At 41.4% G+C, this 27,628-nt stretch overlaps 6 protein-coding genes across 6 annotated transcripts; 1 reads left to right on the top strand and 5 right to left on the bottom strand.

The window, feature by feature from the left end:
• Positions 1–153: 153 nt before the first annotated feature.
• Positions 154–8,198, bottom strand: LOC135632975 (protein ROLLING AND ERECT LEAF 2-like). Its single transcript, XM_065141931.1, has 5 exons — positions 8,059–8,198; positions 5,840–7,983; positions 4,656–4,870; positions 2,941–3,164; positions 154–1,849 (listed from the first exon to the last, which is right to left on the bottom strand). Exons 2-5 carry the CDS (start codon positions 7,137–7,139, stop codon positions 1,090–1,092), a joined length of 2,499 nt encoding a protein of 832 aa, XP_064998003.1. The 5' UTR covers positions 7,140–7,983; positions 8,059–8,198; the 3' UTR covers positions 154–1,089.
• Positions 8,199–11,274: 3,076 nt separating this feature from the next.
• Positions 11,275–13,041, bottom strand: LOC135633418 (pentatricopeptide repeat-containing protein At1g43980, mitochondrial-like). Its single transcript, XM_065142846.1, has 2 exons — positions 11,672–13,041; positions 11,275–11,574 (listed from the first exon to the last, which is right to left on the bottom strand). The coding sequence occupies exon 1, from the start codon at positions 13,009–13,011 to the stop codon at positions 12,001–12,003; it is 1,011 nt and encodes a 336-aa protein (XP_064998918.1). The 5' UTR covers positions 13,012–13,041; the 3' UTR covers positions 11,275–11,574; positions 11,672–12,000.
• LOC103979590 (pentatricopeptide repeat-containing protein At1g43980, mitochondrial-like) lies at positions 12,903–14,138 on the bottom strand. Its single transcript, XM_009395762.3, has 2 exons — positions 13,137–14,138; positions 12,903–13,042 (listed from the first exon to the last, which is right to left on the bottom strand). The coding sequence occupies exons 1-2, from the start codon at positions 13,930–13,932 to the stop codon at positions 13,038–13,040; spliced, it is 801 nt and encodes a 266-aa protein (XP_009394037.2). The 5' UTR covers positions 13,933–14,138; the 3' UTR covers positions 12,903–13,037.
• A 2,732-nt stretch (positions 14,139–16,870) lies between these two features.
• Positions 16,871–19,138, bottom strand: LOC135633335 (putative pentatricopeptide repeat-containing protein At1g77010, mitochondrial). The gene has a single exon (XM_065142687.1). The coding sequence runs from the start codon at positions 19,069–19,071 to the stop codon at positions 17,014–17,016; it is 2,058 nt and encodes a 685-aa protein (XP_064998759.1). The 5' UTR covers positions 19,072–19,138; the 3' UTR covers positions 16,871–17,013.
• A 1,472-nt stretch (positions 19,139–20,610) lies between these two features.
• LOC135633624 (auxin efflux carrier component 6-like) lies at positions 20,611–23,818 on the bottom strand. Its single transcript, XM_065143308.1, has 7 exons — positions 23,304–23,818; positions 22,637–23,223; positions 21,850–22,060; positions 21,692–21,777; positions 21,462–21,619; positions 21,318–21,394; positions 20,611–21,157 (listed from the first exon to the last, which is right to left on the bottom strand). The coding sequence occupies exons 1-7, from the start codon at positions 23,756–23,758 to the stop codon at positions 21,091–21,093; spliced, it is 1,641 nt and encodes a 546-aa protein (XP_064999380.1). The 5' UTR covers positions 23,759–23,818; the 3' UTR covers positions 20,611–21,090.
• A 3,054-nt stretch (positions 23,819–26,872) lies between these two features.
• Positions 26,873–27,526, top strand: LOC135632802 (dirigent protein 23-like). The gene has a single exon (XM_065141586.1). It carries the CDS (start codon positions 26,898–26,900, stop codon positions 27,456–27,458), a length of 561 nt encoding a protein of 186 aa, XP_064997658.1. The 5' UTR covers positions 26,873–26,897; the 3' UTR covers positions 27,459–27,526.
• Positions 27,527–27,628: the final 102 nt, after the last annotated feature.

Here is a 27,628-nt window from a genome sequence, read left to right as displayed (position 1 = left end):
GTCTCACAGGTAAATACTCTGACAAATAAAAATAAAAGACTTTCTGAGGCAAATAAAGCCTACAGGGTCGAGACCATCTCAGCGACAAATAGCCACGTGGCTCGTTGTACATGCTCCCTAAAAGATTTTAGAGATGGATCGCATGTAGAAATCTTTCTACTACAAACCCATTCCATTATCTAGTCATTTATAAATATTTTTGGGTTTGTTAACATCAATATCCAAGTAGTGAGTTATAATGATAGAATTGGTTGCAGTCATATAACTTAGATTTAATTGTTTGCCAGTCCAACTCACTTACCCGGACATTTCTTCAGCTGCTGCAGCAGAGGCTGGGATTGCAACCTTGTGGCATTTATGGGTTGTCAGGTTCTGTGGATCAGAGACAGTCAAGTTGTCATGTAGTAAAAGGAGATCTAGATCTGGAAAACAAGAGGAAAAGTCCTTCGGGTCAGAGACTGTAAACCCGACAGCTGCGGAGCTACACATGCTGCAGAAGATGAACCAGGTTTGACACTGCCCAAAACATTGCAGCTCTTGCATTGTATCATCTATTAAGCACCAGGGGGGAGTCAAAATATGGCAGCTCACTTTTGGCTTCTACTGCACTTATACATAGCTTTATCAGGCCCCATTAGTCGCGCCATGGACGGATGGATCATAAGATTCTTAAGACAGCCTGTGCTAGTACGATCTGATGAGTTCTGCTAAACTGTTCCATTCTAAGATTCACTCATTACAGGAGGAGCAAAAAGAGAGCTCAACTGCTGTTTCCTTGCTGCCGATTGGCACTGAAGCACATCTTCCTCGTCAGCATCACTGCCACCAAAAACCTGTCCTTCAAAAATGCATGAACGAATAATGTAATTCCTATAGTTATTCTAAATGCAGCAATTAACCCCGACCCTTAACAATCTGCAGAGAGCGGCATGAGTTATTGTCCAACTTGGAGCCTTCCAATTCTTTCCACAACGTATCCTTTAGTTCTGAGCAATTGTTGGATCTTTTAGAATTATACTGCCATTTAACCTCCAGATTGGGAAGTACCTGCCCTTGGAGGAAAACCAAAATAAACCAGCAGAGCTATTTTTAAGTTCCAACACCATCATTCGAGATTCTAACTCCCTCATAACCTTTCAATGTCTCCGAGGAAAAATTCTCCAGTGCTTGAAATATTGGAACTAAGCCCCTCCTTAAATTGCTGGCAGTCACCTGCTGGAGCTGAATTATGGTCTCTTCATGTTTGGCCCTCTCTTCGTCCAGTCTTCTTTTCATTGCATCCAAGGACATCTTGTGCTCAGGATGTGAAGCATCGTTACCATTCGAGATAGGCACATGTGCCTGTCCATGCATCCCGTTTTCCTTCTGCAGTGACCTAAGCCTTCTCGCAAAATCTCTGGACAAATAGTCGGCCTTTAGCTTCTGGCGCTGCTCCTCATCTTGTGTCTCCCACAACCTATGTATGTTTATAGCAAAAGTCTGCATCGAATCTATCACTTCAGCTTCACATATCGCATCCATGTTATGGTACCAATCATTTGCGATTATAAAAGCACCAGGTGCTCCAATTCGGCTCGGGGAGAATGGTGCAACCCCATCAGGTGTCTCCTCCCTTTCCTGGAGAAGCCATTTCAGCAACCACCCATTTAGGGCCTCAATATAAGCCTTTTGAGCCTTGATCCAATTACTGAAACAGGCACACCAGTTCAAGAGTTCCACCTCCAATTCTATGGTGGCTTTAGCAACAGAACCACCTGTTCTGGCAACAAAATTCTGGCTTTCGCTTTCAACAACGGCCTGAAACTGCTTGTGATGGCAATCAAGCACAAACCTCCACATTTTCAACAATCTGCAAAACAAAAGATGTTTTTAAGTGTAAATGCATTATATCATGCACTCAACTCACACAAATACGAAGAATCACTCAAGTTAACAGTTTCATTCTCTCTTCCTAAGAATAGAAAATGGATTATTGCATTCAAACTTGACAAGTCTTGAATCTTAAAAACTATATTTACTTAAAAAACCTTATTCGATTCTTTTATCTATGGAATAGCTTCAAAATATTTAACAAGAGTCCATCAGTAAACCCAACAACTTGAAGAAGAATGGAGAATCTTCAATTTGACGAATAGCAGCGTAAAGAAGAATGGAGAATCATCAATTTGACAAATACAGAAAAAAGTGAAACAGCTTCCATCTTAATTTAATGACTTCTGTTCTGTGTTCAAATCACCATAGTATCAATGCTTCCCACCAATCAGACCAAGGTTAAGAGGCATTATCAATTGTTATTCTGACTACAACCTACTCCCTTGATTAGTTTGTTCACAGATATAACTTCTCATGACTCCCTCATCTTTTTTAGACTATTAACCTGCTTTCTTATCCTTCAATGATAACATAAGCACCTAAAGAGAAACTACTCTAGTAGTTGTTGCACATAAGTGCAATATCTTGATCTCTCTCATCCTATAGTATTGCTCAGAATAGGTATTTTTTATCAAACAATAGAAATGTCAGACAGGAATGGAAGTACAATGCAGGAATCTCCACCACCAAAAGCATTACATTGCATGGCTAGAATCCACCTGCACAAGATCCTTTCTAACTATGACTTCTTTCTTCTCTGTAAAATCCTTTCTTGTAAGTAACAGATTATTTTAATGTGAAATGCATAGTTGAGGGTGCGGTGCAGTTTGATAGCATAGCAAAACTGAAATGTCAAGATAAAATATGGAAAGATGGCTAAGAAGGTTACAATATATCCATCATATAGATAGAGTACACTTGGTCCTATATTCGTTTAGTTTGAGTTGCTCACTTGATTATGTTACTAGGCATATAATAAGAGCAAAGAAGCTTCAAAAATTAAAAGGCACAAGCTTAGTTGATACACAATCTTCATTACATAGATGGAGGCTAGTTGAAAGAACATACCCCTGGATTAATTCAGTCAGCTGGGGTCGCAACTCTTCATCTCTTATTTTGTGTATCCTGCTTGAAATGTGATTGGCAGATCTAATCACAATGTTCAGTTTTGTAACCAAATTTCTTATGGAAGCCTGTGTAGAATCTATCTGCCAAGATTCTCCACCACTTTCATCCAAAGCTTTGAGTTGCTTCCACTCCCTTTCATAGATGTCTCGCAGTCTTTCTTCTTCCTGGTACAACCACCTCAGAAGTTTTAGCAACAACATGTAACCTAAAATAATTTAATTGCACATTAGAATATGCATTGGAAGACACAAGATTTTCTGGCCAAACTCTCTCTTGCACCATTTATGCTAGAGCTGAAGAGGATAATATACACAGACCCAAAACCACAATTCTATTTCTGATGAATAACTGCCTTTTTATCCAAAAGGAGATCTTTATATGACAACCACAATATTCTCTGGTGCCTTATGCTAGTTTAAAATGTGCCGGAAAAAATGTCCAGATAATTTAATACATCCATCCAGATGATATCAAAATGTTGAACCAAATGAGCAGCTTTATCGGGAAAATAATTGAAAAGAGAAGACGGCTTGCTGTTGACTGGGTCAATCTATGAGGATTAGGAAAATTGTGCAGTGGAGGTGGCATAATCTGCTACAAAAGAAAGGAAATGTGTGTTGAAGGTGCCACAAGGATGAGCACAGCAAGATTTGCATATTAGTAGGGAAGAGCAGAGAAAGGAGGTCCTCTAGTTAGCGGAAGTTGTGGCCCTAGTTTTATGTATTCTTCACCAAATAGTTGGGATTTACCGCTCTTATCTTGTTCCTAAATTATTCCACTCCTTTAGTGACAACAACTGTGTACTTCCCTTACTCCTGAGACAATGACACATATTAACTGATTTTAGGACTACTAATTATATCATGGAGAAACTTCCTACAACGGAATTAAGATGCACAAGGAAAAATAACATGAAGCATGAAAGAAGCAAGGGGTGGCAAACTTTCGATGGCTCAATGGATCGATACAGGCACTCATGCAGACAAAATTCAACATAATGTTCTTGCAGCTATGGACTTTGCAATTGCACAAAATTTGTGACTAAAAACTTATATTTGGCTTTATTATACTTCATAAGATTGGAACGCCAAATATAAGTTCTACTTCGTAATACTAGAACTTGATAATAGGTACCATTAATTTCTACCAATTAAGTTTTTTTTTAACATATATTTAGATAATTTCTTCTTTTTTTTTTCTGATTTCATTGGTCTTCACTTTATTGATCAACGTGGGCTTTCATACATTACCTAGAGATATAATATATTTACCCAAACCAAAGTGATTATCCTTGCAAGTCATGCTTTTTTCTTGTAATTGTGTAAATGTGATGTCATGTTAAATACCTGTGTTCTGAATAACCTATCATTCATATCCTCAAAAGACAAGGAACCATATTATGAAGATTTGTCAAGCAACTGTGCTAGTATTATTTAGGTATTGTTTTCAGGTAAACAACCATACTGAGTTTGTCAGACTTGAAGACTGCCTATAGCTTTTCTGATTTCACCTATGTTAAGTTCCATGTCCTCAGTTTGCGTTCAAAGAACATGAACATTCACACTGATGAGCTAGTGTGTGATACACTTTCAACTAATATTTACACAGGGCAGGAGTCGCTTTATCTAGTAGAAACAGTTTACTATAAAATTTACCTTCACATTTTTATGAAGTTTTTTCTCCCATATATATAACTTTTCAAGTGTTGATGAAAGTTTGCCAGGATCAATATCCATATTCCCCCAAGCAGCACGATCAGCTTTTTTCACTTTCAATGACCTTGAAGCTGGATGTTGTGAACTCGTGAATGATGGTTGTGATGATGGCCGAACAGGCGGAACCACAGGGTCCAAAATTCTCGATAAAATCACTGCAAGAATGTGATCAGTTAAATTAATCCCGTGCAAAATGCTCAAGGATTAACAAGTAAGCACTTCTTTTTCCACCTGAAGGATCATTCCAAAACAAACAATAAACAACAAAGAAAAAAAAAAAGGAAGCTGAGGGCCAAATGGAGTATTTATCTCTCATGCAAGAAGTGAAAAATCTCTCAGATAATTCTTGTAATGTAAATGTATTGACGTTCACATCATGCACATAGGAATATTGTAATTACATTTTCAGCACTGAATATCAACACCTTCGGATGGTATGACAAAACATCTTTGGAAACATATTTCACAGCAGCAAAGCTTTAATACATACTCTACAGAACTAGAAACATGTAATACAAGATTGGTTACAGGACCTTCATTCGGACAGTAGTTCAGCACCATAGTAATAAATGTTGCACTAACAAAAGGGACACTTTCATATTATAATACCAACTAATCATAGCAAAGAGAATTGTAACAAGCAGCATTAACACTTAGCACAGAAAAAGAGATATAGTAACATGGATAAGCACAATGATACACAAGACCAAGAGGAAATAGAAAACTATCATAAATCTAGAAAAGTTATATTTAAGGGAGAGAATAATGGCAAAGATGTCCTATGTCATTCTTGGATTAGTTGTGCTAACTTTTAAGAAGTCACTCAAAAGGATATTTTCATATGCTAAGGTTTTCCACATATCCACAAGAAAAAAAATATTGTCACCTACATTCCACGGGAGGATAAAAGCCAAGAGTTGAACAAACTTCTCAGCTGTATACAAGCAACCAGAGGTCAAGCCAAGAGTTGAACAAGCTTCTCAGTCAAGGTAATGGGAGCAGGAAAGAGTTGATCAAACCTCATGTTAACAAGATTAAATCCAAATTTCAAATTTTCTGTAAACAATTATCCATAGCTTCAAACTTTTGAGAAGAAACAGAAGATTGGGTCATGCAAAACCTACCTCTCAGAATTCGGTTTCTTGATCTGTACGGTAACTTGCCTACCTCAAGTATCTCAGAGACCTCTTTACCACAGTTAGCAGCTGACTCAAATTGTTCTTTGATTTCAGTCACAACTTCCATCACGTTCCTCGTACCATGTGCAGATAATGCATTTTCTTTACTCGGTTTGCTGTCATCTGTGACAAGTGATGTTCTGTCCTCAAAGATCACAGTTTTCTTCTTCGTATTCTTTTCCATCTCATCCTCTTCGATTTTGCTGACCGAAGAAATATCCTGACTCTCTTCTTTTACTTCCGGCGCAACTGCATCACCTTTGCCAATGGCTTCTTGCTCCATTGCTGCCACATTCGAGCCCCTCTCACCAGAAACACTCCCTGCAGCATCCTTATCTGCCCCCTTCCTCTCTTTCACTGGCGCAATAACAGACTCTTGCTCTGTTTCCTCTTCCAGATCAGGAATGCCTTCCTTCTCCCTTACTTCGCTCGAGTTAGGACTGCTTGTCACCGAACCCACTCCATAGTTTCCGTGTAAGTACCCAGGGATCATCTGCTCGTATGAATCAAAAGGGTTAAAGAAGTCCCAAGCAGATCCATCTGCGGGTGGTGGCGGCGGAGGGGGATCAGAAGGCTTATCCTCCCTCTGAGGCGGGTTCTGATAGAAATGCTCATCATGAGCATGCGGCTGCAATGGATCCATCGGGGCACTGTACACTGGATAGCCGTAGTAGCCATATCCCACATGGGCCGTGTTGGACCATGTGGGATAGCTATTCTGATAAACTGTGGTGGAGGAGACCGTGGAGGCCGATTTCATGTAGTGGTAATTAGGGATGGGAGCACCATAGAATGGATGATGAGGAAAAGAACGCACCGAATCCTCACTGCCTCCACCAATATCACTACTTTCCCCAGTGATCTCCTCGGACTCATCGTCGGACGGCAAATGCAGGTGGGAATCGTCGGAATGCGAGTGGGAGATCGAAACAAAAGAGGATGCCGAAGCGCCCACCGGGCCGCCACCGTGGCTTTCCCCCTCCGACCTCTCGATCTTGGCTTTCGCCTTGCCCTTCCCTTCGGACGGCGGCAATGTAAGGACGGGGGACGCCGGCGCCACCGCCACGAGCTCCTCCTGGACAAAGCGGTGGAGGGCATCCCCGACGCGGCCGAGCGCGCGGAAGTAGGCGGCGTGTGCCGCCGCGAGGACGAACCGGTGCTCTGCCGCCGCCCTGATGAGCTCCCGCCGCTCCCGGCACAGCGCCACCAGCGGCGGCTCCTCCGCCTTCGAGCTCCCGCACCCCATCAACAGCCCCCTACGGCACCGACATTGCTCCCCAATCCCAGAAGCACCATTCCACGTCCCAAGAGAAAACCTAACCCTAGCCCAAAACTCCAACGCTAACTTCTCTCCCTCTCATTGCCATCCATGTGAGCTGCAAATCCTCTCTCTCTATCTCTATCCCACTCTCTTACCTTGTTAGGGCTTTAAACTTTTGTTGCACCAGTCGATTTGGGTGAGAGAAGAAAAGGATTTTAGCATGAGCCAAGAAAAGAATAGAAGCAAATGGAGAAGGAGACGGAAAGAAAGAGAGACAGTCTTGCAGAAGAGATGAATGAAGAGAGAAGCGCGAAGGGAGAGGGATACCACCGTGTGCGAGAGCACTCTTTTGCTGGTTATCTCATCACCCGATTTCCTACCTGCAGCCCGTTGGAGAAGGAGAGGGTCCCACATTAAGTAAAAGACCGGGTAGAAGGCAGGTGGGACGGGGTGAAAGCGGGGGACCACGTGGAGGCGCCTCGAAGCAAGAGCAGCGGGAACGTGGCACGGGTCGGGCGCGGCTGCCGCGCCAGTGTAAGTGTAACCTCCCTTGTGGGCCCCGCGTGCTGCCCGATGGGACCCCCCGAGACGAGATCTGGCATCTCAAAGCGAAACGAGTCGGATCTCCGACCCTCCGTTCTCGTTCTCCCCCTCCCTCTCACTGTCACAGCTTCCAACAAAGGTTGTCTGTCTCCCCTCCCTCCCCAATCTCCTGTGCCACAAACGAGCACCAGACTCTACATGCTGCAATGTGAAGCTTAAGCTTGGCCCACCGTGTAGGGTTCCAGCTAAAAAGAGCACCTTTGCTGATGACAGTTATTACTACCCTCTGCAAGTTGATTGGTCGTCAAAGAAGATACAAGGATGACCAAAAGAATATAATGAAGCGGAAGATGCTCCAAACCTGGCATCTAATCAAAGCCTCAGCAACCATCTCAGTTCCACATGCCATGTTTCCCCCATCTAAGCAAAGGGAGGAGGATTCTGCTTACTCGAACTCGGCTCCCAAACCCGAGTGTGAGACTACACTCATTTCCACATCCACTGCATGGAAGCGCTGTAGCAGTAATAAAGCCCCTGCCATCGGCTCAGTACCACCTCCGCAACGCGACGACGACCTGTGAATCCAATCATGCAATAAAAGGACATGGTCATTTCGCATGGTCCTCGGGCTGCGTCTCAGCCCCCATGGCCGCCTTGGAAAGCTGGGAGACTTTGACAAGGGGGAGGGGGGGGGGGGGGGGGGGCAGGAGAGGGCGGTCAAAGGCGAAGGACACCGCGGTAGAAAAGAGGCAGAAACCGGTGCAGGATTCCAACACGGTTTCACGGTGATGCGATAAAGAGAGCAGGAGCAGATTAAATGGAAGTGGTTGGGTGTGTGTGCAAAGTGACAGGCAGTAATATGAAGGTTGTACTGTAAAGCAGGAGATGCCGGCTTTCTGATTCGGGTGGGAGAGATCGATGGATGTCTGTGGTCTCATCATACGTGGTTAAGGGAAAAAGGTTGAGATGAAGGTGGAGGACGAGGTGATTTGACGTTGTACCACTGAAATGTCAGGGTGGGGAGACGGAAGAGGTTGGTGCAGGAAACAGGAGCTACACATGAGGCTGGTGCAGATCACAGTGAGATGTCTCACTGGGTGTACATGCTGTAGTTAAGTGTGCTGACAACTTCACCAAACCAGTAATGCAGATGTACCGTCCGTGAAAGACGAGCTTAGCTGAGGTGACAGCTTGTTAATTCATTATTAGGCACAAATAGTTCCTTGTGTACCATTTGCCTCCAGAAGTGCGAAACACATTGGAGAGGAAGCCCCCTCGGGAGAGGGGCCTTCCTCTCTCTATCAGCATCCATCAAATTCATTTAAATTTATGATGCCTGGTCAAGTAACTAAGAGATTTGAAGAAAAGCACATGTACTGTGTGACTACTTGATATGATTAAGGTGAATTAAAATATCCATCATATAAGTTTGGACTGATCATGAAAAGATAAATAGTCAGTGTGAAACTGTAGACATGGATTTTACTGGAGACATATCTAATCAACCCTAAATAGTCAAAACATTATGGCCTGTTGATGTCGATTTAAATAGGGTGAAATGTGGTACGTACCTCCACCAAGAATTTTGGGTTACCAACATTGCCAGCTAGCCTCTACAAAGATCCAGTTGTAAACCTGAGCCTGCACACTGGTACTTTCTGACATTTGAACAGTGGTGGGATCCAAATTGGGCCAGACATTGAAAGGATAATGAAAGAGCCATGTCCCCTAAATTTCAAAATGTATTCATTGAAAACAATAATGAAAAATACTCATTTTTTTATTTTTTTTCGATCAGTTACCTTTTTTCTTTTTGGTTATTCCCGTTCCATGACACTTAAAAAAATGATATATCGAAATTGCTCCTTAAGTTACTGTACCACCTTTGGTTGGATCAATCTAAACCACACTATTAACCGGTCCAACCTCATTAATTATTGTTAGATTGATTATCAAATCAGTTTCTCTACGTAATTGAATCTAATTAGTTTTTCTCTCTTGTGCTCCTTTAGTCTCATGGCTCTCCGACTTCCTTCACTTTTTGTAATGATTCGTTCATCTCTAGCTCTTCGACTTCCTACGCTCCTTGTAAAGATTCGCTCATCTCCGTCGTCGACAAAACCCCCTTATTGGCTCTTCTATTTCCTCTTAGACTTTTGCTAGTCGACTTTATCTCGAAACTCTATTGCTGATTCTCCTGCATCCTCTCGAGTCACTATTATCATCGTTCTTATCCTTAAGCTATAATTTTATGGAACCCGTTCTCATCTCATCTACTCTCAACATGGTAAAGAAATGAGTTGAGCCCTAAATAGTTTCATTAGCATTGGATCAAATCAACCGATCCATCCATATGAACTGGTCCTTAAGCTGGCTCCCAAGATCGACGGGAAACAATTGTTGTAGCTTTGAAGGGCATTTCTAATGTTTTTTGAAAAGAGGGGTTACGGATCAAGAATAATCAAAAGGGGGGTGATTGAGCGAAAAAACCCAAAAGGTGGATATTTTCCTGTGCAATTCCCCAATAATTAATACACATTGATTCAAGACAAATATAGATCTACACTAAATGCCAGATAGAACTAAATCAGGTGTAATATTTGAAAGCTGAAGCTATCTTTACAATGTTCTTTCATGAAGAATGCTAATATGGGCCAAAGATTGAACATTAGATTTTTCAAATAGGAAATTAATGAATAACCATTACAACTAATTCTTTTTAAGAAAGTGAATCAAGTTTGAATAGTTTAGTTGATGCTAATATTTGAATTTATTAGTAGGATTGGACACTCAGTTTTTAGAATTCTTCTTGTTTAGTTGTTTAGGTCAATTGTTTATGGTATTCTTCAAGACAGGTTAGCTCTTGTGATCATTGCCAATCAATCTGCATAAGCCAACTGGTTTTTTTTTTTTTTTGGCTTATACAATTTTTTAAAATACAATTTGCATAACCAATCTAAATTCAGTGTTTCTTTCTGCTTTTTTGTTGGAAAATAAAATGAAATCCTATGATAAAATAGAATAATTTATATTGCAAATTGACTTAAAGCATGCCAACATCCTGAGAAAATGTTTAGGATTCACCAAAATCAACAATCGTTTACTGAAGTGTCTTTGTATGGTCTACTTTAATCTTGTATCTGGATATGATAAGATGGTCTTTATTACCTGATATTAGACATTTTGCACACAACTTATTTGCAGCCAATACTAAATGTTGTTCATATGTTATCAAAGAAAATGGAAGTTTAGAAAACTTCGTAAGATAATCATATCTAAAGCTACAGGCAGAAATCACCATCTCTTAAGTGTACAATCATCATTTTCGAATTTAGTCATCATAATCTTGATGACCTTCATTTAGTTTTCATAATAAGAATGTAGTGATGGATTACTAGCAGCCTGTCATGCAACTAATATGTCCCCTACTTAAAAACAGTGGCTGTCATTTATCCTTGGTGAATTTCTGCTTGTTAATGATTTGCGTATTAGAAATTAGCCTCAAGAACTTAATGAAAAATCAACCCATATTATATACCTTGAAAAGCATTAAGAGATAATAACACGCAGAAAAGGATTGAGACAAAAGGATGGTATTTCTTCTCTTCCTTCTCTCTATGAATATGATAAACATTAAAGATACAACATTAAAAAATGAGAATGGCATCTTTGATGGCTTCTAAATTAGCTAGTTTTTTCAAGTTATTTGACCAAAAATCACTAGGTTCATGCAGAATATGTTTGAGAGAAAGCATTCTGCAAACCTTGTATCACAATGTTATCTGCAGCAGCAAGACACACCAAGGAATTTACTTTATCACCATCTTCATCCACATATCTACTAGTTTTGAAGGGTAGAATATGCTCCTTCAGCCAACTGCATGGACACAGTCATAGATTTGAAACAAAGATTCCGGTGACATACTAAAAGTTCCAATGTCAGACCAAAAAAGCATCGAGAAACCATTACTCACCTAGTTGCCATGGTTATCAAAATCATGGAAGCACCTTTGACTTCACACATTCAATGGCCTTTGTTGATAAGTTAGCAGTCTCTTCCAATCATCTTCTTTCCAAAAAAGGTTTGTTCTCATTATCTGAAGCGTATATCTTCAGTGATCATATATTGATATATGCTTGTAAGGACACAATGGAGTCAGCAATATTAGTCGGGATGTGTTGAGCTGGTATGGCACATTCAACAAAAATTTGGACTGAAGATTGATGTCAAATGATGGCTAGATAATCAAGCATCCAAAAACCATCAGATTCAGAAATCTGTTTTCATTTTCTCTTCTTTATGTCATTCTCCACAGCAATCCCCATATAATGTGGATTCTTCATGAACACATCCCACGCCATTCATCACCCAGTCCAAGAGTTGCAACATTGAGTATACAGCTTTTCCTTCCCATTGGAATAATTGGTCTGCCTTAAATACATAGATATGCTTCCTAACGCAAATCCAGCTATACTCCCTAACCTTCCTGACACCTCTCTCTTCCATGGCCTTCAGCACACGAGCCATGCTCTCCCATCTGCCACTTACTCCATACATCTGAGCCAACACTAAGTAAGGGAGAGAGAAGCGAGCCTCCAAATCTAACAGCTTCTCTGCAATTATTGTGGCAAATACCAAGTCCCCATGAATCCTACAAGCATTAAGAAGCAAGTTCCACAATGATAGGCTATGACTATGAGGTGAAGTCTCTATGATATTCAATGTTTCTTTCAGCATTCCTGCTCTCCCCATCATGTCCACCATACAAGCATAATGCCTCAGATCTCTCATCACTCCATATTTCTTCTCCATCAATGAAAATATTCTTTTCCCTTCATGGACCATATGCCCATAACTACAGGCTAAAAGAACACCAACCAGGGTTATCCTATCTGGCTTGACACCATTCCCTTGCAACTCTCTGAAGATTCTAAGAGCTTCTACACCTTGCCCGTTTTTTGCTAAACCCATGATGATGGTATTCCAAGAGACCAAGTCCTTAGCAACCATCTTGGAAAAAAGCTTCATGGCACTCTCAACGAAACCCAACTTAGCATACATGTCAACCAGCGCATTAGCAACAATCATATCTGCCTCAAAGCCGGTTTTACAAACCCAGCAATGGATTTGCATGCCAAGATCGGTTGAACAGAAACACATCCTCGAGTTGAGAATGGTTGCAAAGGTGAACTCTGTAGGCATCACGCTCTTCCTCAGTGCCACCACAAAAAGCTTTATAGCCTCATCCCCAATGCTGCTCCGAACATAACCGGAGTACATTGAATCGCAGAGCACCGAATCCCATCTCGGCATCCCTTGGAAGATCCGAACTGCATCATCTAATCTGCCAAAGATGGAATACATGTCAATAACAGCGCTAGAGACTATAGAATTTGAAAGGAACCCCATCTTGAAACAGTGGGCCAAGAGTTGCTCACCCTTAGCCAAATTCTCAAGGTCAGTGCAAATGTTGAGCACACTCGACATAGTGAACTCATCAGTTGAAAACCCAGCAGCCCTCATCACACAGAAGCACTCTAATGCTTCCATTCCACAACCTGACCTACCATATGCTGAGATCATGGAGTTCCAAGAGATGACGTCAGAGTTATCCATGGCACAGAAAATTTGGCTAGCATATCCTGCGAGTCCAACTCTTCCATACATATCAATGAGTGAGTTACCAAGCACAGTATTTAGTGAACCTGATCCGAAGCGGATAATAAATCCATGCACTTGCTTAGCCTGTCGAGGAGACGAGACACAAGAAGCAGTGATGGACAGTGTGAAAGCACTAACTTTGACACCGAGATCTTGCATCCGGTGAAGAACCCCAAACGCCTTATCGAAAAATCCAGTGGACACGTACCCCGAAATCAGCGAATTCCAACTCACCACATCTCTCTCAGGCATTTCCTCGAACAGTTCATGGGCGGCTTCGACACAGCCAGTTCTAACAAGCGCCATAAGCAGAATGTTCCACGTGAACCTGTTCTTATCAGGGATGTCGTTAAAAACTCCGATAGCGAGCGTGATGGAGCCAAGGCCAGAGTAGAGGCCGAGGAGCCGGTTGCCAAGGAAGGTGTGGCGATGGAGGCCGGTCTTGACGAGATGGGCGTGGATGGATTGAGCGGAGTAGAGGGAGCCGAGCGTGAGGCAGCGGTCAATGAGGTTGGAGAAGAAGGAGACACTGAATCTTCCGGTGGTTCTCAAAGAGCCACCAAAATTGATCATTGGCAAACAGGGGTGGCCGTCATCCGCGGCAGAGGGACTTGCATCGCCTCACAGACTCTCTTATGATGGCTTCCGCAGTGGCTTCCTCTGCTTCCAATTACATCAGCTATTTTCGGGGATCAAGATGAAGAATAGAGGGGAGATCGAAGCGTCGAAGTGGAAGAGCTTCTCCCTGCCTCCTCCCGTGCTTCTTCCCTCCTCTCAGTTCAGGGTAAAAAGAAGGGTTTTTGAAGTGCTTTTCCCTTCCCACCAAGCTAAAATGCTAGCTTGAGCTCGACCTTCGATCCTCCCCGTCCATCTTGGTTGCACGCCTTTTGACGGAGTCCCGATCGCACAGATGACTAATGTTGCGAACGGTCGAAAACGAAGCACGAGCGGTAGGCCATAGAAGATCTTCGAGAACCGCATTAGTCACGACTTGAACTCTTACATCCGATGACGCGCGCAAGTGTCGATTGGTATTTCTACGACTTAAGTCGGTGCACGAAGTATTGCTTCGCAGGCTGTACACAAAAATATGCAGTATTAGTAGAAAAAGAGTAATGTGGGTGGAAAAATAATACAAAAGAAAATAAGTTAGTATTAATTGAATTAATGTAACATATAATGCTAAGAAATAAAGAACTCTAACAGGAACTCACACTAAGAAAATAGAATGCATCGCGAAAATAATCTTAGTACTATGTTTGTGATTACTATATCATGTCTTTGACCATAATGTATGTATTTATAGTTTTAAAAATCTTAGAATAGGATAAATGTATAATATTTTTGAAGAGGTATTAATGTTATTATATTAATGGGATAATTATATATTACTTTATGTACTTAACCTTAATAGTATTGTGATTTTTATACTTTTAAAAATTTTATTACGTTCCCCAGAAATTATAATAATTTATTTTATTTTTAATAACATCGTTTATAATACTCAAGAAAGACGTTGTTTTACCCATTATAACTTCTCTTTCATTTTCTTTTATTTTACCCAAATTAAAACTTTTTTAGTAGATACTAATCCTCATCGAAAACTTTTAATCAGGGTTCTAGAGAGGAAAAGCTTTGTTTTTCCGATCAATTACTGAGAGTTCTATTCATTAGGGTTCGAGAAAGTTAGGGTCTACGATTTTTAATATAACATATGAGGACTAAGTGTCAAAGCAAAGAACTTATGGTTGAGTTGTAAAGACCTCACAAGTGTTTATCTTTTTTTTTTTTTTTGTTCTTTGAATCACTGCATTTGAATGCAGATTTATTGAATCATATTTTTGTGAAATAGTGGTGGAATCATATTCTTGTGAGTGTTTACCTTGCAGCAACAGTGTTGTTTCTTGTTGAATCATATTTTTGTGAAACTGTGGTGGAATCAGTGGTGTTTCTTGTTCCGTCAGTCGTGTTTCATAACAGGAATCATAGTTTTGAATCAATCTACAGTCATATTATCATAAGATAAAGAAAAGGACAATGGAGATAATAAAGATACAGTTAGTGTTATATAGGATCACAAAAGCAAAGATAAAATATTGTATCTATAATTTAATGCTGGAGTTGACATGAATAACTCTGAGATTTAACTTGGAATGTGTTTAAAGAGTTTCATCAAAGAACATGCCTATGTAAAAAATAATAAGAACATAATTAAGGTGATTTGAATGCTAAGTATTCATATGTGAGATCATTTGATAATTCTCTAACTATAGTTCTAACAATCCTCTAACTATAGTTCTAAATATAGTTAAGTAGTTGGCCGATAAATACTAAAATGAATCTCACGTGGTTAGATCTAATCGTTTTTTAAGATAATAATTCAATAACATTTTAAAGCTCCTTAGATTGATGATGCAATCATATATGCCTATTTATTTGGATAAGTTGTTCAAATAAGGTACATTGTAATCCAACAAATAATCAAAGCTCCTCTACATCTGGCCAACTCAACTTTAAACCTTTTACTTTTTGCATCAGACTTGAAATTACTCTGTTTGCTCGTTCACACATAGGTGGATCAATCCAAGTAAAAAATAGGCATCCCCTATATTTTTGTTTCAACATAAATAAGGAATGGTTGTCCAGAGAAATTGGTTGTTGAGCTTACAAAAACAAGTATACAACCAACAAAGATGAAATCGTCAAAAGATAATAAGTATCTGCAACTTGAACTCTCAGAATTATTTTGCCTCTGGACATATCAATATACTTTCAGAAGGAAGTATTGGACTTCTTGCGATTGAAATTTGGAGGGAGCACAACACAGGAAGAAAACACTCAGTTACTTCTTGAATTAGAGGGGATGGTTGTTAGGCAATTACTGACAGATAAATGTTTTCAATATCAATGAACTTTTTTTTTCTTCATTTTTATCTCAAAGAGTTCCTCAATATCTCTGATCAAACTCTTGAATAGAAGTCATAGGCATATGCTTTTACTTTGCTCACAAAGAAAAGAATCCTATACAAATTTGTTTGACAACCAGTGATGCCATGATCCTTCATTCCATTTTGTACAACCACCCTTGTGATCCTAAATAATGTGAAAGCCTTACTCTCTTATCACGTCTCTCTCTCTCTCTCTCTCTCTCTCTCTCTCTCTCTCTCTTCAAATCTTCCAGAACTTGGGGAGTTCCCTTGCTCCTGCTGGCTGATCCAAGGGTTGATTCAGCCACCACAGTGAATTCAGAAGCAGCAGATGCAAATCAGAAGCGAGTGAATCAGTCTTCTTTCTTTCTAGTCACATAAGGCATATGGTGCATCAAAGAAATGAAAGAAATTCATGCACCCCATTCTGCTTTATATATATATATGTATATGTATATGTATATATATGTATATGTATATGTATATGTATATGTATATATATATACACATGTATATATATATACACATGTATATATATATATATATAAGATGACACTTTGCTGCATATTAGAGGACCCTTAACATCCCAAAACTGCACCATGCAACATTTTCTGGAATACTTTTTGACAGATTAAGCAGTCAATCTGTAAGCTAGTGAGAGATGATTCTTGCACAACAGCCATATGAATTTGCTTCCTACCATCTGCTACTGTCATACAAGCAAAGTTTACTGTGAACTGTCAATCCAACTGTAACCAGGATTCTTATTGATCCTTCTGTCATTCATCATTTGTCTAACTTGGGCTGAGTTCTCCCACTCGCCATGAGCAGCATATATGCTAGATAACTGCAAAAAGGGGCCCGAATGCTGAGGATTAAGCTCAATAAGCCTCTCTGCTACCTTACTTCCCAGAACCTCATCACCATGAGCCTTGCACCCACCAAGCACTGATGTCCACATGCTAGCATCAGGCTTGAAGGGCATTGTATCAATGAAATTGATCGATTCCTCAAGCCGACCTGCACGCACCAGCAAATCAACAACACACGAGTAGTGCTCAGCTATTGGTTCAATGCAATAGTCTACTTTCATCCTGCGAAACCACATTAATCCTTTCTCAACCAGCCCAGAGTGGCAACAAGCTGAAAGGACTGCAATAAAAGTTACTTCGTTTGGGCTCACACCAGCACTGCCCATGGATTCAAACAACTCAAGCACTTCAATTGCATATCCATTAGAAGCATAACCCATCAACATTGAATTCCATAAAGCCACATCAAAATTGGGCATCCCATCGAACAACCTCCTTCCATCAATGACTTTGCCACATTTGCAGTAGAGATCAACAAGTGAAGAAGTGACAACAAGGTCAGTGACTAGGCCGATACGTGTAGCAAGGGCAAATAACTCTTCCCCGGTGGTAAGGGCACAAACGCTAGCACAAGAACTTATAGCACTGGCCAAAGCCACCTTATCAATACTAAGATCAAGATGATGCATGTCAATGAATAGCTCTAGTGCCTGCACTGCATGACCATTCCGGCTGTAACCCACGATCATTGAATTCCATGATATCATATTCTTGCTTGGAATCATCTCAAATATCTTCCTTGCTTCCTCGATTTGACCGCGGTTCGAGTAAACATTGATCATAGTATTAAGCAGTATTGTATCATACAGTCTAAGCTCTCTGAACACTTTACAAGCATCCTCCCAAATTCCACACTTGGAATAGGAGTCTATGAGAGCACTTGCAACAACCAAGTCCTCCAGAATTCCATGCTTACAACCACAAGCATGCATCTGTACTCCATGCTCCCGAATGCCAATACTAGCACATGCACTAAGAACACTTGAAAAAGTCGACGAATTTGGCATGATTCCCTCTCCAGTCATCATTTTGAAGAGTTCTAATGTTCCGTCTCCCTGATTACTAGATGCACATGCATTAATAATGGAGTTCCACAAAACAACACTTGGCTTCTCCTTCTGATTGAATATCTTTCTTGCCTCATCCAATCTTCCACAACCCCCATAGCCTGATATCAAGGCCGACAAAGAAAATTCATCTGGCTCCGACATCAACTCCAAAACTTGATGAGCACTATCAAAAGCCTGACACTTTGCATACATGTCAACAAGGGCGCTACCCAGAATGGAATCCAAGTCAACCTGGCAGATGACAATGCGGGCATGAATCTGCTTGCCACAATCATAAGCCAAACACTCTGCACAAGCACTTAAAAGGGTCGTCAATACAAATTTATCACTATATGGCGACGACGATCCATCGTACTCTGAACCAACCTTTTTAAGCAAACGGAAAGCTTCCTGAACCTCCCCACGACGGATATACCCGTGAAGTATGGCATTGCAGGCAACAGCGTCAACCACGGGCATCTCCTCGAACAATTTCCGGGCGTTCTTCAGGTCACCAGACCGTACTAGGCCAGTGATCATGGCGTTCCATGAAAAGGTATTCTTCCGGGGCATGGAATCGAACAACTGACGCGCACGGCACGGTTCATCGGACTTCAGATAGGCGTCGATGAGGGAGTTCCAAGAGAAGCAGTTCCTGTGGGGAATTTCGTCGAAAACCCTTCGGACGTCGTCCAGGTCGGCGCTGCAACGAGCGTACATCTGGAGAAGGCAGTTGGAGGCGTAGAGGGAAGCGGCGTAACCGCACTTGAGGAGTACCTGGTGGAGCTGTCTCCCTCGAGGGAGCGACCGCTGGGTGCGGCATCCGCGGAGCAATTGGCCGAGGTGGAGGATCTCTGCGGTCATGGCCGCGAAGTTTCATTGTCGGAGTAGAGGCCCGGAGAGGCATTCGTTGGCCACCAAGCACATCGTGTGCGAGCTTCGGGTTGTCTAATGGATATATATATATATATATATATATATATATATATATATATATATATATATATATATATATATATATATATATATATATATATATATATATGATATTTTGATATAATAAGTATGATGAGATTTTGAGTTTTAAAATATGACCATTAAACTAATATTTTAGATGTAAAATATTATATTATTACTTTCTTATCCTTTAGTATATTATCATTTTTTATTATATTATAAAATTAGTTTATGATATTATTAATATATATTTACCTTTTTGATATAATATTTAATTGTTTTATTTTAAAAAATATTAAACATGTAATCTGATCAATTGACTAACCTATTTAACCAATAATCCAATGACTTAAGCCTTGACCAAATTGATGTCATTAAGGATTATCCAGTCTGATTTAGGTAATTAATATAGATCATTAAGAATTTGTTTCAGTACCAAAACCCCCTTAATTATTATCTATATTATTAAAAAAATCTCTTAATTTTGCATATTTTTATCCCATCCCCAGTCAAGATCTTTAAGGCATACTCCTGGCCCCACAGATTCCACTGGTTTGACCATTGACCCCGATCAGGTAAAGTTGTGGGTTGCGAAGCGAAGCTTCTCACCACTACTGCTAAGTGGAGTAAGAGTGGCAGAATGGGCAGAGACCACGTAGAGTCCAAGCTACTGCTGCAGTTGCTGCACATCCTGTTCTTGGGGTGTCCATGTCTTCGAGTTGTCTGTAATCATCTCACATCCTTCTTCTCGAATTGAATATTGCTGATCAGTGCTCAGGAATTGACAAACAGAAATGATTTAGCTTAAATTTTTATATACAGATTATAAAATATAATAATATTTGTTATTAATAATAAATATAAAAATTCAGGAGATCACGTTCAGATCATGATCCTCATTATTGATGAAATAATAATAATAATATATTATCATAATTTTTATAATATATTATTAAGATATTAAGATGATCATGAGATCATGTTGAGATCATGATCCTCTACCTTCTATGGAAGGCAGAAAGCAGAGGTAAGAGATAGAAGGATCTTAGCAGAAAGCAGAGCATTGAGCAGAGAATAATCACATTAGATATTGTGGTGTGTATCTTGTAATATTAGGAAAGATATTATTTAGAAAAATAAATTATCATGATCATCTTAATATCTTAATAATATATTACAAAAATTATGATAATATATTATTATTATTTCATCAATAATGAGGATCATGATCTCAACGTGATCTCCTGAATTTTTATATTTATTATTAATAAAAAATATTATTTACCTTAGCAGAAGGTAAGAGATAGAAGGATCTTAGCAGAAGGTAAAAAATATTATATTTATTATTAATAAAAAAAATATCTGCCTTCCATAGAAGGTAAGAGATAGAAGGATCTTAGCAGAAAGCAGAGCATTGAGCAGAGAAAAATTATGGAAGGCGTTGGTCCGGAGCAAAATGCTCGAGCCTTGCACAGCCATGGAGATTTGACTTGTTGCAGAGTAAAAGCTTCAGAATGGGCACACTAAAGGAGCATCAATGGCATAATGAGCAGCGCTCTGGTCAAGCATATATTAGAGGATCTTCCACCACCCTAATCATAGGCCATGGCATTCCATAATTCAATTTCCTTTCGGCTACCACTAAGCTTTGTAGGGTGGTGCACTTTTCACCGGTGCTCCATCATCATACACAGACACACTGTTTGAATCATTAGAACTTGCACAGTGTGATCCTAATCTACGTGATATATATTCACAGAGATTGGTGAGCTCGACATCGAATGATATGGAATCTGAGATCGGTTCACGCCTGTGGAAGCTTTTGGGCCAATGATCACCAGCATGGGAACGACAATGATAGGTCGACGGGTCCATCTCCCTTTGGCTGCTTTCCTTCACCTTATTTTGACGGTCGGGCGCTCCCTCTCACAGCCCCAGGAGTATGTAGTAAAGCAAGGTTACGGGCAAAGAGACAAGCATGCCAAAGATGACCCTACAAGCGTACGAGATCAGTAAATGAAGAGTTGAGAAGAAGAAGAAGAAGAAGAAGAAGAAGAAGAAGACAGCAACAAGGAACAGAAAAGAGAAGTGTTTGGTCCAGAATCGCTATCTCCTGATGGTTTATGATCATCATGAATGCAAGTAAAACATACCCAGTGCTTAATATATCAGGATGCAATCCGTATTCTCTGGCAAAAACAAATGGTACGATCCCTTGAGGAAGAGCTGCCTGAGAGATTAGAAGAACGTTAATCAATCACCCATGCAAATGCATATAACAGTGCGATGGTTTCTACCTGCACGATGGCTGTGTGAAGCCGTACACCTCTTAACCCCACGACCATGGATGCAACAGACATCACCATGGGGCCGCTTAGGAATCGGATCGCCATGCTTATGGCCGCCATCTTTGGCCCGCAGGCAATGATCCTTGGCTGCAGAGCCATGAACAGCCCTGCAGGAAGCAAGCAAGACACAGTTGAGGCACTTGTACTTTGCTACCTCAGAAGGAGAATGCCATGCTTACCGAGGCTGAACATGGCCATTCCAAGCCCTGCATCTGAGATTATTTTGATGGACTCCTTCACCAGCGTCGGCATGTCGACACCCCACCTAAAGAGATCAACACGCTCATCGGTAGCCAAAAGAATGTATTCATGAGCCACATGAATGCAGAGGGCATACTTGAACGAGATGAGGGACCAAAGGAGGCCTAATATGCTGGAGTACGTGTTTGGGTTGCGCGACAGCTTCCGGCCGAGGACGGTCAGGATGAGCCTGAGCATGACAAACGCTGCCGGCATCTCTTGATCTCCTTCCACCTCCAACTCCTCTTCTTCATCTTCTTTGTCGACCACGAACTTTGAAGTGCTCCGGAAGCTCAGATCTTTCTCCCCTGCTTCAAGGTCAGCTGGCTTTCATTAACATCCCAAACAAGTTATTATGATTCCACCCTAATTTGAAGCTAAACACAGACTCCATGTACTGATTACTTCCTTCCAATCTTGTGTCTGTGATGTGAAGAACAGGAACCGTTGCAGTGGTGACGCAGGTTTCTTTTACAGCCTCAAGTCCCATTCCTAGCAGAATAAAGGGACTGTGGCTTCGAGATTCACGTAGATGGTGAAGTTTGATGCGAGCAAACTAAGAACATGATAAGATGAGATCACAAAACTACACAAGACATACTCTGAGAAAGAAAACATCCCTACAACCTAGGACAGTGACAGCAGAGGAGCTGGCTGCCATCGGACATCATGAGCATCTCACCATTGACATGGATCACATGTGAGCATCGACACATTGTTGAAGAATCTTGACTGCCGTTTAGTTTCGTGCAGGTGATTTTAATTCGTATGTAATTACAGCAGTGTCAGACTTGGTGAAGACTACTTTGGCTTCTACGTGATCCAATAGCCAGCAAAGTCCAAAGAGGAGACCTGACAGCAGTGGATGGCTCATGTGTACTTACCCCCAACATCCTTGTCGCCTTGTCCGCCACAGCCCTCCCACGCCAGCTTCAGCGCCCCGGGTGTCGCCGGCGATTGCTGCCTGATCAACATTCCCGCGGGCGCGGCCGGCGACCGCACCCACACCGGCGTGCCGATCTCCATCTCGTTGAAGTTGGAGGCCCGCGGCGTCGGCTGCAGCGAGTACGAGTCGGAGGAAGCGTACCCCGACAAGTGCGGGCTGGCGGACCGGCACCCCAACGTGATGTCGCGCACCGTGAGCCGATCCGCTGACGCCGGCTGCCTGACCGGCGTGTTGACCGAGTATATCTCGGCCCCGGATATGTTCGACAGGCGGCGAGGCGTGATGCCGATCGACGACGAGAGCCCCGAGTCCAGCACGGAGGATATGGACCGCCGGATGCGGACTCGGATGCGGCCGTCCGCGTCGACCTCCGACTCGGCCCGGATCGGGTCTCGCCCGTCGAGGGAGATGATGTCGCCGTCTACCTCGAACTTGGCAATGGCGGCCGCCGCCGTGCCCGGGAATTGGTCTTCGATTAGCATCGTGGCTGCGCGGTACTCGAAGAGGAAGAGCAGCAGCGTGTACCTACGTACATTGCAAAGAGATCAGTCTCTTCGGCGCTCGAGATGCGTCCGCAAACATGTGAGTAGCCATCGGCAGGATACCAGATGATACACTGCAGCACCACCAGCTGCACCATGAGGCTCTGGGTGAAGTCGCCGTACATGGCGCGGAGGAGGGGGATGCCCATCACGAGAGTGTTGGGGAGCGTCCCGACGGAGAAGAGGGTGATGACCCAGTCGAGCCGGCGGCCGCGGCGTCGGGGGCCGGCGCAGGCGGCGGACAGGGAGGCCCAGAGGGAGAGGATGACGAGGACGAGGAGCTTGGAGAGGGTGTCGGCAAGGATGAAGCGGGAGTCCATCTGGTAAGGGTTGTTGTGGGAGATGAAGTGAAAGGAGAGGACGGGGACGGCGAAGGTGGCGACGAAGCGGTTGATGCCGGAGCACTGCTCCGGGGTGAAGATCTTCCACCACTTGACGGAGCCGTAGGCGACGAACATGGCGAAGTAGAGAGGGACCATGGCGCACATCACGGTGTAGAAGTCCTCCCAGGTGATCATCTCGCCTGGCCTATCAACGAAGGAAACTGTGAGATCCAAAGAAGAACGGAAGCAGCAGCGGAGTGGGGGAGACGAACGTGTGTTATGCCTATATGTACACTTAGTCTTCAATGAAATACGATGATTTAATTACTGATTGAAAACTTCTACGCAAGGATATAAAGAGGACACGTCTCGCAGGATCTGGACCGCGAATGAAGCGCTTGCACGAATCTCCAAGCGCTTGGGTATCTTGATGCAGCCCCACCTGCTCAGGAGTGTACTACACCGCTGTACAACGAGATTCCAAGTTGAAGTAATTCATTAAAAAAAGCTAAAAAAAGATTTTTCTTTTGTTTTTGTTTTTTGAAATCATAACAAAGGCACCGTTAGTGAGATTAAAAAATGAAAAATAATGAAATAAAGAGTAGATTAATGCATGAATGATGATCTTTCAAGTGGACGGCCACTTTGCGTTGAAGCTGAAAAGGAGCGGAGGGAGAAGACAAAACAATTTACGTGAAAGCTGAGGAGGGATCAGACGGGTAACAGTGTTGCATGAGACAACGGTACACAGAAGATGACATCATACGCTGCACCGATGGGTCGTCTAAGAATGTCCGGTAGCAACCCGGTACGAGGACTGCGGCGGTGTTGGAGGGCGGCGGAGGCGTCGGATGGCGATCGGACGGCAGGGTCCGGGAAGCGTGCAGAAGCCGACGAAGTAGCAGGGGTGGTGTCGGGGGTGTGGGTGGCGGGGCTGCGACCTCCTGAAAAGCCGACGCCATTTATTCCCAGCTTTGGTCGTGTCTCTTTTGGGCCGTCGTCACCCCCAAGGCAGTCAAACTCGGGAGGGGCGCTGCGTGAAGTAGCTGTCCTTCCCCTTCTCCTCTCACTTTCTCTTTTGTTTTCTTCTCTTCTATTCCCCTCCAATTTTCCTTTTTTAAAAAAAAATAATATTTTATTTATTTATTCAAATTAAATTAATTTTTATTTATTATTTAAGAATTAAATTTAGAATACAATTTTATCAGCTAAATTTTAAAGTAAAAAAATTAATCTGATATTAATATTTATTTAAAATATATTTTAAAATGATTATAGTAGAGCATTAGGAATATCTTAAGTTTTTTAAACTCAAACTAGTTATTACTAAATACAACTCAATAATGAATAGTCTAAATTTTTAATGATATATGCTAATATGAAGAACTGAATAATGATGATGGCTATCTTAGCTTGTAAGCACATTCACATTGATAGGTAATATTTTATTTCAGAACTTGACAGGCATAGATATTAAGACCTCTTGTTCTTTTCTCTACTAGCATCCAACTTTGCATTTGCACTGTACACTTTTGGGAAGTCATTATTGCGTACAATTTAGAGTACTGTTTTTTTCGATATTGCTTGCTTGGGTGATCGATCATAAAAACTCAACTTATTGCACTGTTGTTGTCTGAATCCACTCAGCTTTAAGAGGGAGAGAGAGAGAGAGAGAGAGAGAGAGAGAGAGAGAGAGGTCTCATTCAAGGGTGTACGTATATTAGCTAATGAGAAAGGCGTTGACTACATAGTCTTGTGTTATTTATTTATATATTTTTTTTCTTTTGGGTGTGTGATTGTCTATCTTCGTCTCTTTAATCTTTTCGCCATCCTGATTCTGACAATTAAGTCAAATAAATCCTATGAGAAATCTATTATTCTAATAGGCAACTAAGATAATGTGGATGTTAGAAATGAGAGAGAGTTGTTGAGAGAAAATGATTGAGGAAAAAGATAAAAATCTAATTTTGTTTGGGTTCAAATGTTCCATCATGCACTCACAATGATATCATCTCATTTATTGATAGAAGATACAGTATAAGATTGTATTTATGAAAGATAAAGGTTGAGGATTCTCTCAATTTTTTATATGATATATCTTCTCTTTATAAGACATGTTGACAACCTTCTATACATGCCAAGTTATGAGGAATTACAATATCTTCCAAGAGGATTTTATATGTTTTTTAAATATTTAAGATATTTTTCATCTTTTCAAAAGATTCATATCATTTTCATGATATCAAAGTCTTTCCTTATCTAAGATGATCAGGTAAGACTATATTTAACTAAATTAAGCTTAATCTCAATACACCCCCATAAGCTTAATTTTTCTTTCATCCATCCTATCAAGAAGTGACTTGAACTTGATAAATAGGTAAACTCCAATGGTTTATATGATAAATTTGTTATCATATAAATTTGTATTGTTTTTTGTTTGATATGCATCTTTTCTAACAAACTTCTTAATCATATAGTATGACAAACATACGTGCATGTCGTATTATATTCGGCTTCACAAGTTGATAATATCATAATTAATTATTTTTTGAATATATAAGTGATTGTAATATTTCTCATATATAACATAAATCGGAATATATTCCTTCTATCATCCAACTCATTATAAAAAAATCTAAAAAGTTTAAAATTATAAAAACTTGAATAGAAAGAGATTTAAGCTTCCAAGAGATGTAACACATAAATGTTTTTAGCAACCTTCCAATGAGTTGATTTAGGCTCATCCATCCATGAGTTGGAGCCATCAAATGAGCCAACAATCCATCAGTTACAATATCAATTTATGTTTTCACATGCATCATTATGCTAATAATTAATTATAATAATTGACTACAATGCATTATGCCTAAGTTTTTTAGATCAAATATATAGTACAAAATCAAACAATAGAATGCTTTTAATGTTGTTTTCTTGCCTTTTTAATTTATTCTTTTTTTGAATAATAAAAAAATAATGGAATGCTTAAAATGCATGGCTCTTTCAGCCACTATCAACCCTAAGAATAGTCTCCCTTTCTTATATACACACCATCAATCTCATAGCTTCTCATTCTCATTTCCGCGGCTGGTGACCAAACCCACTGTGTACGTCACGAAAGAGAGCACCAAATGCAGAAGCCATCTTATATATTTACGCATCAAAATTCGTGCTCTTCATGAAAGTTACCCTAATGTGTTGCACCTGCTAACATTCGTCCTTCTGTTCACTGCTTTGGTGACTTTGTTCACCAAGACACTAATTTCCTGGCTGCCTCTACCCACTAAATCCACCATATATACCCTAAGCTCGATCACTGCCTCATAGTGTTCTCAGAATGGGCTCAACACCGCGTCATATCTCTGCGTTCCTCTCCATCCTGCTAATCCTCCTCATGCTTCTGTGTCCATCTCTTGCAGAAGACCCCGCCTTCGAGCTCGGCAACGAGACCACCACGCACCTGCACTTCTTCTTCCACGACATCGTGACCGGCCCCAATCCCACCGCCGTGCGCATCGCGCAAGCCTCCGTCACCAACAATTCCCCGGCGGCCTTCGGCGCCCTGGTGATGATGGACGACCTCCTGACGGAGGGGCCGGACTCGGGGTCGAAGCTGCTGGGGCGGGCGCAGGGTGTGTACGGTCTGGCGTCGCGGGACGAGCCCGGGCACCTGCTGGTAGCCATGACCCTGGCCTTCGTCGACGGAGAGTACAACGGCAGCACGCTCGCGGTGCTCGGCCGCAACTCCGTGTTGTCGGCGGTGAGAGAGATGCCGGTCGTCGGGGGGAGCGGCAAGTTCCGGCTGGCCCGCGGCTACGCCCTCGCCAAGACCCACGATCTCGACGTGGCCACCGGCAACGCAGTGGTGGAGTACGACGTCTATGTCATGCACCATTAGAAGAGAGAGAGAGAGAGTATATATATATATATATATGCAAGTTGTACTGATCATATTTGAAATATGTGCCTTGGATTAGCATTATAAGTAATATGTTTAATTTGAACTTAAATATTTTTGATTAATTGTTTAAGTTCAATTGAGTTAATAAGTCAATTATCCTATAATTT

The sequence above is a fragment of the Musa acuminata genome, chromosome BXJ3-3 (genome assembly GCF_036884655.1).
Source record: "Musa acuminata AAA Group cultivar baxijiao chromosome BXJ3-3, Cavendish_Baxijiao_AAA, whole genome shotgun sequence".
In the NCBI taxonomy this organism is placed as follows: domain Eukaryota; kingdom Viridiplantae; phylum Streptophyta; class Magnoliopsida; order Zingiberales; family Musaceae; genus Musa; species Musa acuminata.
This window is presented reverse-complemented; position numbering and strand designations above follow the sequence as displayed.

Bases quoted from the DNA above. Each gene is read 5' to 3' on its own strand.
- LOC135632802 (XM_065141586.1), top strand. From the start codon at position 26,898: ATGGGCTCAACACCGCGTCATATCTCTGCGTTCCTCTCCATCCTGCTA.
- LOC135633624 (XM_065143308.1), bottom strand. From the start codon at position 23,758: ATGATCACCTGGGAGGACTTCTACACCGTGATGTGCGCCATGGTCCCT. The intron at 23,224-23,303 runs GTATCCTGCCGA...CAATGTACGTAG, and splicing joins GTGCTGCAGTGTATCATCTG to GTACACGCTGCTGCTCTTCC. The intron at 22,061-22,636 runs GTAAGTACACAT...ACCTTGAAGCAG, and splicing joins AGGCGACAAGGATGTTGGGG to GGGAGAAAGATCTGAGCTTC.
- LOC135633335 (XM_065142687.1), bottom strand. From the start codon at position 19,071: ATGACCGCAGAGATCCTCCACCTCGGCCAATTGCTCCGCGGATGCCGC.
- LOC135632975 (XM_065141931.1), bottom strand. From the start codon at position 7,139: ATGGGGTGCGGGAGCTCGAAGGCGGAGGAGCCGCCGCTGGTGGCGCTG. The intron at 4,871-5,839 runs GTAGGTTTTGCA...ACATTCTTGCAG, and splicing joins AAGAAACCGAATTCTGAGAG to TGATTTTATCGAGAATTTTG. The intron at 1,850-2,940 runs GTATGTTCTTTC...TTTGTTTTGCAG, and splicing joins CTGACTGAATTAATCCAGGG to ATTGTTGAAAATGTGGAGGT.
- LOC103979590 (XM_009395762.3), bottom strand. From the start codon at position 13,932: ATGATCAATTTTGGTGGCTCTTTGAGAACCACCGGAAGATTCAGTGTC.
- LOC135633418 (XM_065142846.1), bottom strand. From the start codon at position 13,011: ATGCCGAGATGGGATTCGGTGCTCTGCGATTCAATGTACTCCGGTTAT.